The following is a 13,667-nucleotide window of genomic DNA, read 5'->3' as shown; positions in this document are numbered from 1 at the left end:
ATTTTTTACCTCGTGAAACAAGTAAAACCGAAAGTAAATGCGGTAAAAGGGAGATGATAAACCAATATTGCAGTAGAATATCAGGCCGCCTGTAACCGGTATTAAAGGCGAGAGTATAAAAAAATTATGAAACAAAAAATATACCTATTCCAGTACTGACCTTGATTGCTGTTGGGAACGTCTTCGTTATTTCCTTTCGATTAAAAAATAATTTATATACGCCGTCAAAATTGTATTATATCGCCAATTAATTTGTGGAAACGACGCCGGTTTCGTAAAATTCAGTGATATTAATTTAATAGGATATGGCGATCGAAATGTATTTTTGATAGTGAGCCAATGCTTGACAGTGGATTAAATATGCCAAATAGACGCCCCTTACTCGATCTTGTAATACTGCCTTGGCGATTTTCGACAATTCTGTGTGATTCTGTAATATCGTCAAATATAACGACTTTTTTAAACTGAAAATAGATTTTTTTTTGAAGAACCTGGTAGAAGATTATTATTATTATTTGTTGCATCCCAGAGTAAAAAAATATTTTTCTCGTTTTTATTTTAATATTAAAAACTGGCCAAAGGAACGTTTTGACGAAATAATTTTATTGGAACGTTTTGCTTTTAATTTCCATATCAACATGAAGGTATGGAATTCGCATGGATTTCCACTACAATATGTTTTCGATTCGTTGAATTTTCTATTTATAATAATTGTGAATTATTTTCTGTTGTCAGAAAAACAAGAAAAACTACGTATAACTAGCTAGATTATAATTAAAGTTTCTCTTTTATTTTAATTTTGTAAATAGTTTTTTTTTGGTGAAATTTGTGTGTCAAAAAATATATTTAAAATTGTTATATACTTTTTTATAAAAAGCGAAGATTAGGTACCTATCTTGTATCTTCCTTTTAAAAACATTATGCTATTGTTGTCTCGTGTTAAAATAATAAAAAAAAAACAAAAAAAACAACAACTCAAAACAACATTGATCCATTCCAAAGGAAAAAAAGTAGTTTGTATTTCCACTCGATAATCTTATAAAATTAAAATAAAACTTGATTGTATTCAAATTCCTTGTCTGCTTAAATCTCTCAACTATTTTGCTAATTATCATCATTTACTTCAAACATTGACATTATCACAATTGAATCTTGTCGGGGATTTTTTCGCGAATGCTCAAAGTTCTTGTTTTTGAAACGGTGGGATACAACAAAGTGTTATTTTTTCAGTCGACTTTTTAACAATTACTTTTCAACAGGATGTCCGCGGGATTGGGTCTTCCCAGTAGGTATAACATTATACAGGAAGCACAGAAGACAACATAAATCAATGTCAAACAATGTTATTTAATTAAGTGAATATTGAGGTAAATTTTACAGTCAACGTAAACCTAAAGAGAACACGACAAAAGAGGACAAAACGAACAACTTCTTTTCACATCTCAGATCAGACATCGTAAGGCGGGTAACGTACTTGCATATATATTAATTACTGCCGTACCTATATTAATTATTGACAATAAACGCGTGGGTTGCCTGCAATGAAATGAAACCAAAATCACATTAGTAAAATTAGTGAAAAAATAAATATACATACATCTTTGTTCGTTTGAAACTGCTAACCTTATAACTGTTTTTCTTATTATTTAAAATAGAACACATAACATTTCTTAAAAATATTTTTTCGAAATATCTATCCCAATTTTTTCTTATCGTTTATTTTTATTTTACGTTGGCGTTCTGTTAGTTTTAAAACCGACTGTTTATCTTGTAGTACATTAAAAGTTATCGATAATAATATTCAATTTAATGTCAATGTTTAAAGGTAATACGTTTAATGGTCTGTTATGTTATTGCAAATGGATAATAACAATTATTCTTATAGGCTCCATGGTACGTGCTAATAAATCACGATCTTCGACAAGTCTTCATACCTTTGTGTTGTCGTCACACGACTTAAATGTCAAATTATAACATATTACATTGTGTGGGGAACACCTAGACATTCCACAATGATCATATTGATTGTTAGCTGATCCGGTTGAGTTTTTATTAGGTGCCCATGCCCAAGGGTTCTGCATTGTAAACGTCTATTATAAATTTAAATGAATTTGGATCTATTGCTCCCAGCATCAGCAGTCTCGTAGTTTTGTCGCGAACTCTCTAGATTTTGAACCTTTGTTTATTTGTTTTGGTAAATCAACAGCTGATTGATATTACATCAGTACACACATATTCATTTGGTTTATTCTATGTTTAAGCAGTTATTATGTCTTGATGATAATTTTTAGCAATAAGATAAGCAAGTAGTGAATTGGAAGCCCAAAATTCTGTGGTAGAGATACCCCCGAACATATAGATTATTGTATACCTCTGGCAATTATTTTAGGCATAGTAGTATATCTAACTAAAGACAATAAATATTTGTGTAAACGAGAATAAAACCGGTCGACGTGTTCTTTTAAAAAAATAATATAAGCACACAAAGTTACACCGTTTCCAAAAATAAAATTTTATCTTGCACAATTATTATGTTTATATACAAATAACAGAGATTTCAACGAACCAATATGTGTCAAACGTGAAGAAATATCGTAGTTTTGTCAAGGTTTTCAGGTCTCATATTACTATCGATATGAACTTGAATCCAAACTTTATTATTTTCAAATACAGTAAAGTTGCGTCTCTACGCTTAATCAAGCAATCATTCGATATTGCCAATAAAATACACGGTATTAAAATAAACGATTGCGTGTGAAATCTCCAATATTTAGTTTTATTTCGGTTTATGTCCTAAATCGAACTGTTGACAAATTATTGATGAATTTGGTAAACGTTAAATATTTGGCTTATATTGTTATCCACAACAGCCAACACAATTAGATAGCATGCTTAAAATAGATCATTTCACAATCATCATTTCACACTCTTTCTGAAATAATATATTCACATATTTGTTGCCTGCCGGTTTCGCTATCATTAAATACACACACGATACTGTTCGGTTTCACCACATTCCTTTCACATTTCGCAACCATTCCTAGATTTATATTTTTAAAAGACATCACTTAATTTTGTTTTCAATGGTTCCCGCGAAAGGCATCTTTCGGATAGTTTTCACATCCATTGAAGCCTCGTGGAAGATATTTTATCTAAATATCTAAGACACAGATCCAAGTACTTGTGAATAAATAAAACTATACAAGGTGTAACAGGACGTACCCGATACTTTTCTCTAAAGTGCGTTTGTGCAATGAACCCCCATAAAAATATTAGATTATGACACACTCTTGCATTGTTATAATATTAGCACATTATAAACAGCACGCCATTCTGCCTCTAAAATCGACCCGACTAAAAAATATGGTCAAATAGTAATCCGATATTCCCATGCAGTGCGATATAGAATCACTGGAGGTTATCCACCGCTTACCCGCCCTGGTATAAGTAACAGATGGTTACTCCTTCAGGGCTCTCACAAGCACTCTAATTTTTTTTGGTTACACGACTCTATATTTATTATAAAATGAATCTAGACCTCCAATGTCCCTGCACAGTGATTAGGCTGCAGGATGCCTACAATATGCACAAAAACACAAATAACAATATTAAAATATGTACAGTAAAATAAAATAAGCCTAAAAATAATACAGGACGAAATAACTGCTAACGATATAGAATCAATACAAAATACTTCATACAAAAAAAAAACAATCCCCCTGACGGTGAAATTTCATAACCTAAGCCAAAACAAGACGATCTTTGTGCGCCGCGATAAACAATGTTTAATGCCACGCACCGGCAGCTGAACTTTGCACTACATAAATGTAATTTTTCTTAAGTAGTTAATTATTGTACATCTTTATTTTCTTGTTCTTGTATTTCTCCAACCGTTTGCTTTTAAAGGCATTTGTAAATCTACTAGTAAAACAGATTTTATTTTAATTATCTTAGTCGCTAGAAATGCAATAATGTGTTGCGCTTTCTCGAGTTTGGTTTCGGCTTTCGACAATAAAGCAAATGTATTTAATGATATAGACGCAGTTATTCTTTTTAGTTATACCTATTATTTTATAATGGCGAAATACAGTGTTGTTTACATAAAAAAAATAATGTTAGTTGGCGTAAAAAGGGGATTGAAATAAAAAATGAGGGAAATCCGTAAAATTTATGAAATGTATATACAAATATAATTACTCTTCTTGATATTCTGAAATTATTTTATTCTCTAAACCCAAGTTAACCCTTTCAACCCCAGTGTTAATTCAAATTAACGGGCACTTTGTGATTTTTTTTCTGTAACGGTAGCGATTTAGAAGAGCCATGTTTTTGTTTTCGTATAGCTTGTAATCTTTTAATGTTTCTCAAATTTTTCATCTTCTTACTTCTCCATCCTCTTCTTGCAACCCAAACTAGCTATACATTATTTTAATTTTTTATATTATAATATTGTATAGATTCTATGTTCGCAAACTGTAAAATTCACCCGCCATAACACAGGTTCATCCCTAGCATGGAGGGTGAAATATCACAAAAAATAACATGTACTCTTTAAATCATGTATCAATAAAATAAATAAATAAATGTAATCTAAATTAACATAGAATAATTTCTAAATAAATACCAAAAATTTTCTGAGGTATTATCAAGCATTACATATTTTATATACGTGGAAACAATAATGCGGGTGTGAAAGGGTTAAGGGCTGTGTACGTGGTTCAAATGGGCTTGCCTCAAGTACAGAAGAACTCGCTGGTCAAATTCCGTCGGGTACATCCTGTTACACCCTGTATGATGGGTCCCAAAATAAATTTAAAAATAGTTATTCTTTTTCATTTAAGAAAAAAAAATTAAACCCGTAATGAATAACAATCAAAGAGTAAGATAGAACACGAGCGTTTAATTATATGAACAACATAATAAATTGCATGTTGATCATAATATAAATTGAATTCATAAACAACTTACGTAAGTTGAATGATATTGCAGTTTTGAAATCTTTCGACAACTGCATCATGAAAGAAATTATGTTTTTAGAACATCTTGATGCAACTAATCAAATTAAAAATGAACAACAATAAGTTGATGAAAAATGAACAACAATAAGAACAACAATAATACCCCAAAAACAAATAACAAAAAAACAATAAGTTAATTAAGAGATCATATGTTTCAGATGATCTTAATCAGGTATCAGTAAAAAAACGGTAATCGGATAATAATATTAATATTCCAGAATGTATGCAGGGGTGGTGCAATACAATACATTTAAAATTTAGAAATAATATAAATAAATAAGATATATTATAATAAAAATAAATTAGACAATAAGAACAGGAAACCAAAGAATAAAAAAATGCGCAAAGAAGTGAAAAATGTTAACTAACTAACTAACCATCACGCCGTTTCCCTGCAGGGGTAGAAAGATAAGACGGACCGCCAAACAACTCGGTCTTGGCAAACATTAATAGACTCATTCACATTCATACATCCAAACTCCTCTATTATTCTAACTCTCGTTATGGCCCGATTAAAGTATCTAAATCACTTGATCGTGCCATGTCTTCCTCGGACGTCCCCGACTTCTGCTACCATTCGCATTAGCGTTTGCGCAATGCGAGTGAAAAATGTTAAAAGATTGTTTGTGGAGGATATTTGACCGTCTTCCGTCTCCAGAGGGCCATCAGGGGGGACTCCATCCAGACAACCATGGCGGTGATGATTGTATTATTTGATTGGCGTAGTCTGCGCCATAAGCTTCCCATGTGGTGGCGGAGAAGTGCTCTGAAATAGTGCACTCGTGTATACGATAAAACACTGAGAAAACATAACAGGTTAGGTTAGGTGTGGTTTTTTTCTATACTTTCTCAACTTTATTTCAACGTTCTGTTATGTTTTGACAAGGAACAAAAAAACATGATTAAAGTTTAAAATATTCGTAGGAGTAATCAACGGTGATCAGATTAATAATTTAATAATATATTTATATACTCCACAGTCCACATTGTTCTTTGTAGTGTAACACGCTCGTGATGGTTGCAACCTTCGGGGTAAAATATAGACATCTCAGTAACTGTCAAAATATATTACGAGTGGGTGATTGCTTTAATGTAGAACAATATGTCGAGGGTCAGGTGAGCTATCAGATGGAATAGATCAGAGTAGATCACGGCGCTAACTCCCATTCAACATTCAATTAAAATATAACAGATTCTATTACGCGGCCGAGGTTGTGATGAAATAATTAATGGGTTTATTATATACCACATTGCAGTACAATACAAGCTGTAAAAACAACAGATTTTATTAGTTATTGGTTTGAGTTTGAGGTCGTGAGTTAAGTACCCACGCATCTTTTTTTGAAATCTTCGTAACCTTTGAGAGATGGATGATGGATCAATTGATTACTTACAATTACACTGAAAAAAATGAGTATTGGTTATTTTATTAAGAATCTCTTAAAATTATTCGTAATCCGGTTAAAAACGGGATTGCAGGCCGTATCCTAATAAACTTTTAATAAATTCGTAATATGTCGGAACACATGTTCATAATATGTACTGACGAAAAGCGAAAATATATGAAATTTTATGAACAAGTATTCCTTCGTCGTGATAATATATTCGCGTTTTACTAAAAGTTTATCAGGTTTCCTATTAATTCATTCGTTAAGGGCATGCAATCCTGTTTTTAACTGGATTACCAATAATTCAAGACATTCTTAATAAATTAGCAATTCTAATTTTTCTCTAGTACTTACAACCAAAATTGAACAGTATGTTCTTAATCAAACACAATTTTACACATTTATCACATCTCGTACTAATTTATCAATTTTTAAGAGATATGAAATTTAAAAAAAACACTCTACGAAGACTTTTTTCATAGTTTAGTCTTTAAATTTTTCATGCGGGATGTAGATTATTTTATATTCACGTACCAGGGTCTCGATTTTCGACGAAGTCATTCCACTCGAACAACGAGTGGTTCGACCCACTCGTTGTTCGAGTGGAACGACTTTTGACGTTTGGTGTATGTAAGTATGTACCTTCGACGAGACTCAAGAATAAGAATGTCGAGCAATGTATGTACTTTCGACGGCGATTGCGACCGGCTAGGATTGGAGAATCGATACCAAGAGCTATATTTTTTAATACATCACGAACAAAAAATAATTTTGATTTCAATTCAAAATAATTTACAAATAAATACGATTAATTACATATTTTGATATTTGACAGGTCAGTTGCTGAATTGGCATCGCGTCTAGGTCCCAACCAGGCGTCGTGAGTTCAATTCCTCACCTGGCTAAGTCCTCCATCACGACACAAACAACATTTTCGTTTAATGTGGTGGTAGTAGGAGATTTAAAATTATTGTCAAGTTCATTATTATTTTTTTTTTTTTTTTGGAATGGACACGGGTTCGAGTCCCGTTGGCGTCATGTATTTTTTATCAGGAGATTTTTTCAATGTGGATGAGTGTTTCAGGCGAACAATTATTGCTTATAAAAATAATTATTGTCAAGTTATTCGTAAGTCTTTCTTTTCAAAATAAATATGTGATTACAGATAGTCCAATGCAATTTTTTTTTCAATTTCGACGAGATCGAACCAGAAAACTCCTTAACAAATCATGCATTTACACGAATGCCAGAATTGAATGAATATTTTTCAAGTTATTCATTAAATTTCTATCGAATCGATAAACAATTGGTAATCGTTTTGTAACATTAGGGACGGGCACATTGTATTATGCTTGTATCTATTCCAGACAACAATAATTTAAAAAGCTTTTATTTGGGTTTTAAATTACATTAAAAAGTTAGATCACTTGAATCAGATGATAAACAGTTAAAATTACAAGATACGATAAATAAATATGTTAAGTTCTGTAGTTCGGCTGCCATGGACGGGACAAAGACAGTCATTGTCTGTTCAGAGCGCATTGAATTGGAATTTGCATAATCTTTTGTATTACAAATGTGAGGTTTTAGTAATGGCCACTAAAACACTTTTTACTAATGTTTTGGCGTAGAAAGTTTTCAGTTCTTATTGTCTTTTGGATTACATAATCCTTTGCTAATATTCGGAAACTATGTTCCAAATGTAGATAATGCATCATCGTCGTCGTGTTTTTTTTTAATAATATTATTTTATACTAACTAGTAACGCCATTTCCTGAGAGGATGTAACCTAACCTAACATAACAAGGTACTCGCCCACACTCATCAACTTATTCACAATGTTCTGCCATTCAAACTTTTGAACTGACCCGACTCAAGTATGTGCTGCGTATCTTTCTCGGACGATCTGGCTTATTTAAACCATTTTAACGTCATATATAATTCTGATACTTTTTTCATTCACAGCTATTTCTATCTGATACGTTATATAACTGTCCATTTCATAATCTTAAGTACGTTTAAATTATAGTTCTTTTAACACAATGACCAGTTATCTTCAGTGAAGAGATTCTTCGTGCATTAACCATCTCCAAAGGAAATATATTATAGTAATTAACACAATAATTTATATCAGACTAGTATTCTTAAAGCTAAAATAATACTAATGGCTTATCTTAATTAGTAATTCGGCAATACATGTTTTTTTACGGCACATACGCCTTCGGGATTTTATTCTAGCTGCTTTATAACACGTTCTTGAGTAAAGCCTGCATTGGTATAAAAGTTATATCTCTTATCTAGAGTACACCCTTTTTTGATAGCATAACCTTGCTCCTAATCCCTATAATTATCGTATAATTTTGATAATTAATTACACAAAAATCGCTGGTTTCTTTAATGTTCGCATGTACCAGTGGCGTACCGTTACCTTTCATTAGATCATCGTGCTTTTTCAGAATAAAAATAAATTTAATGCATCGGTTTCACTTGGTTGAAGCATCTTGATGGTTAAATCTGAAAATTTCAGTTAAATTTTGAACCCAGAAGATGCTTCTGCCAAGCGAAACCGGTCGGACTTAGTAAAAATTACAATAATTCGTGGTTTTTAAACAAAGTGTATTATTTTTATTTAATAATATGTAAGACCAGAAAGTGATTGAGACAGAGTTAACATTCAAAGAACCTTTGTTTAAAAAAACACATTTTTTCCATCATGGCGTGACCTTACAATGCGCAACCCGTTATAAATATATTTATCTGCATGTGGAAAAATTAAATAAAACAGATTCCATTTATGCACTCTGAAAAATTTTGGAAAGTATTAATTTTTTTTTTCAATTTAAAAAATGTCAGCCCGTTAAGGTCCAAATAATGCTTGAATTTAAATAAAGTATTGAAAATAATTCAGCGGTATGAATATTACTAAACTTTATGGATCTGAACCTGCATATTAAAATATTATGCAAAAACATATTCAGTCTCATTTAATGCTTAATTTCAAAGGACTTATCTAAATAAAACAAAAAATAAATGTGTACTTAATTGAGATATTTTTCGAATTCCAATATGCAAATGAATTGCGTCGTTATTTCAGTCCACGTTGTGAGATTTGCAATAAAATTCAAATTCAATTATTACACAATTAACAAATCGGGCAATTGGCATTGCTAAAAAGTGAAAGCATTTTTTCGTTATAAATCTACTAAACATGGTGGCACGTCACTTTGCCTGCTAATCTGCTCTAAATTATAACAAACTTGTAAGCATTTTTATTTGTTTTGGAGTCATAATGATACGTGGGCAAGTGGGGCTACAATCTTGTTAAGGATATTTCTGTAAATAACAAGTTTAAGATAATTAAGTTATTTATGTGCCTAATTGATTTGTTCAGTTTGACGCGTACAGTAATTAGGACGTGAAACTGGTATTTTTACACAATAATTGGCTGGCAAATTAATATACAAGGTGTGACAGGACGAACCTGACAGACTTTAACCAGCGATTCCTAAACTTGTTTGGAGCAAAACATGTAGAAGTCGTATTGGTATCCGATTAGATTTTTTCAATAAAATACAAGAATTATGTCGCTTAGAACTAACGCTTAGAACTTTAGGCCAAACTACCCCACCCCAGTCTATATATTACTTACTGTCCAACACCATCATTCATCATGTGCATCATTCGAAATAATAATTTTTGATCCAGTTCGTAGAGATCATCAGTCAACAACAGATTTTATCCCATACTAAAATATCTATTTATAAATTGTAGAATACATTTGATGTTGGATAAAAATTTGTAGAGTTTTTTTAATTTTTAATGTATTTTTTTCAATACTTTATAATTTTTATATACTAGCAGTTTGGAAAAAGAAAACCGCCATTTTTTACTAGCTTTGCTTTTCAAATATACACACGGTCTGAAAGGGTTAAGAAAGAGGAGGAAGCATAGCATGAATAAAAATCCCAAAAGAAAACCAATATCAGACTGTTGACCGTGGAAATCTCATATAAATATATCCGGAAGAGAACAATGATTTCAAAATGTTGTTTACACTGTCTGCTTTTTGTATTGTCCACTTTAAGCCACGGCTTTAAACTTATGTGAAGTATTTATTGACTCAATCTATCGAAGATGTATTGTTATGTTGACTTTAGACAATTAAGCGAAGCCATCCGTGTTTACAATAAGTTAGACATCAAATTATCCATTGGGCATGAGTGATTGGCGTCTCCGTTGCGATTTAAAATGTCGATTGAGTTTGCAGTCACGGTTAAATACTTCGCAACCGAACCAGATTCATGAAATGCACCATATTCGATACAGACGATGAGCAATCATCATTTTTTACAAGTGCAATTTGTTTTTATAACCGTTTCCTTTCTTTGCAGATCTTCGCGCACTGGTGAATAAGAAAGCCGAGTTGAACCAGGAAAAAAGTTAAGGCGAAATGGCGTTCAAAATGATGAATAAGTGTAAGGTGGCGTTCACGGTGAGTTTATTAAACTTTAATATACTAGAAAAAACATAATATGTAGAGTGACGTGGGGTAACTGTACGCGGTGGGAATGCTGAATTTGTGCAAATGTTTGCGACAAATTCGTGCATGATCCCCCCGCGCTTATTCCTCAATTCTGTATTGATTGTACCTTGAATCCGATTGTGTGTACGGTGAGCCCTGCGCAAAAAGTAAATAAATTGACAAGTAAATTAGTCTTTTATCATGGTTTTCTTATTTGTTTTACCTTTGCTAGCGATGAGTGCTATTGCGTAACCAATTGTGTCAGAATGGTGTGGTCCATGGTAATTTTTAGTAACAAAGTGTAAGTTTCATGGATACAAAGAGGCTATTCTCTTATAGATAATCATTCATCTGTTTTATAAGTGCAATTTATTTTTCATATATTCTCCGAGTAAGGAAGCATCCGGATAGGTCAAGCAGAGTGCGAACACTTACACGACGGTATGCGTATGATTACCCCGCCTATGGGCCAAATAAGGGTTCCCAGTCGACATGAATGTGAACTTTTAAATGCAAATTTTGACTAATGAACCTTATTAAGGTTTAGTGCTTGTTTGAGATACCTTAATAAACATTTTTTTTTAAATTAATACAAAAATCCAAATGTAAAAATTGCCTCCGGTTACCCCTCATTCCTCTATCAGTTTATTTTCTCTCACTGACTCCTGTCGCCCTGTCTGTCAAAGTAGTGTTTTTGGTAGACACTCGAAGCGTTATGACGTTATGAAGTTACGAGCAGTTGATCGACGCGAGAAACGAGAGAGATCGCGGGTCTGCTTTTCTGGCTACTTCTGATTTTACATCTTGGGTCAGAGGTTCAACCCGTAAAAAGTTTTCCTTTTTATCCGTATTAAAATTTGTGTTGGGCATATTCGAGGAATTTATTGCGAAATGACCGATTATTGCTTAGATATTAAATTCTAAATCGATTAAAATTATATCATTGAAGTAATATGTGATTCTTTAAGAATGAAAAAAAAAACCGAAATAAATGGTGTTTTCGTCTGTGATATCGATTTTTTTTTATGAAATCTTTAAAACCTCTTGATTTATTAAAGTATGTTGTATTTTTTCAAGTATTTTAAAAATATTCATGCAAACAAGCTAACTTCAATCGTAGTCCAAACAAGATGTTGTCATGCTCAGAGCTCGGCACATCCAACTATATAATCACTTCAAAATATGTAAATCATTATGTTAAAAACGTTAAGTTCTAGAATAAATTTCGCTAAATTAGGTAATTTACGATGACAGCATAAGTAGATACACCACATTTCACCAGTAATAGGTGAAGCTGATAGTATTACCTAACCTGGCAAAGATTTATAATGGCGAGAAAAGGTAATGTAACTAGTCCATTTTGTTTCAATTAAGTATCCACTGTGCGGTTCCCTACAGCGACGGCATTCATCCATCAAAGTAATGAATATTAATCAGGTAATCAGACATGAATATGTTTAAATTGAGATCAAGAAATACTTCTTCACCGTATATGCAATTACCAACATGTTTAGTAGGCACCTGTACCAAACATCGGATCGCAGGAGCGATAAATTACGTTGTGAAATCTGTCGTTCTTTTATGACATTTTTCTGATTGAAACTGAATAGGTTTTGGTTATGGTGCCTTTAAAATTTAAGACAATACGATACTTATTAAACCCACTGTTTGTGTGCTAATCTGCATATTTATTTTGTTTCTAATAGAACAATAACACCCACGTGTTAATACTTCTATTTTACACACAATGTGCCATCAACGACTCTGCCATCGACGACAGACTGATGAGAAAAAATCGATTTGATCTTTTTATTCCAAGAGAATAGATCAGTTTGTATATTACTTTATGCGGTTTGGGGAAATATTGCTATTATTGAAGCATCATAAAGCCGACAACTCTCACCTACTCTCGTTTTTTTCCTTCACCATTACTATTTATCACAATTAAAAGACATCAAAGAGCTTCGGCATTTGAGCATACTTTATAAATAATAATTTATTTATTTTTAAAACCATGTGTACATACTTCAAAAACATTACGAGTAATTAAGATCTAAGGCTTGAGATACGTGCATTGTACGTATTACATTTTATTGCGATACTGTGATTTCTTGTTTGTTTCAACCAGAGCGCTGTAAACAATATTTTATGGGAATTGCCTAAAGCTCTTTTTCTAACGTTTTCTGTAAGATAATACCAATCCTTACGCTTTAGCGGTGTCTTAACATTATAACCTTTAAATCTGTAAAGCATTCACTAAGCTTCATATAGTTTGATCGAAGTCAATATCTTTGAATAGCTGATTCTTCATTATTTTCAGCCTAACTGAACACATAGCAGCCTTCGATTTACACTACTCCCACTGTAATGAAGGCGAGGCACTCTTCAATAAATTTGATGAAACAACCTTGACAATAGTAGGAATTTAGATTAGGATTCCCTCGTTACCAACGTTATATCCGGATTTACATAGTCACACTTCCCGAATGTATAATATCAATGATTTATTTGTAGGTGTTCTTGAGCATTTCCGAAAAAGGTTGAGAACATACAATACGATGGGTGTTTTGCAACTAACACTTACAATAAACAATTTAACAATTATTAGTACAAAATAATATTTTTTATACATTATTAATAAAATGAATAAGATACCATAAATTAACAAAATATGTTTGCACTTGCCTGAATTCGTTGTATTGTAAAACGGTTCATGTATGGAGGGAGTTATTAAATTTA

General features: G+C 32.2%; 1 protein-coding gene across 1 annotated transcript in view; it reads left to right on the top strand.

Annotated features, from left to right (window-relative positions):
• Nucleotides 1–13,667, top strand: part of LOC149425172 (uncharacterized) — a 238,260-nt gene that overhangs the window by 19,854 nt on the left and 204,739 nt on the right. The window contains exon 2 of the mRNA XM_089650999.1: nucleotides 10,798–10,898. Within this exon, the coding sequence (XP_089507125.1) occupies nucleotides 10,857–10,898 (42 nt within the window). The 5' untranslated portion in view covers nucleotides 10,798–10,856. The remainder of the gene's footprint in view (nucleotides 1–10,797; nucleotides 10,899–13,667) is intronic.

Source organism: Hesperophylax consimilis, chromosome 3 (genome assembly GCF_061612785.1).
Source record: "Hesperophylax consimilis isolate HC1 chromosome 3, BYU_Hcon_1.0, whole genome shotgun sequence".
Taxonomy (NCBI): Eukaryota; Metazoa; Arthropoda; class Insecta; order Trichoptera; family Limnephilidae; genus Hesperophylax; species Hesperophylax consimilis.
Note: the sequence above shows the minus strand (reverse complement) of the source record. Positions and strands in the feature narration are given on the sequence as shown.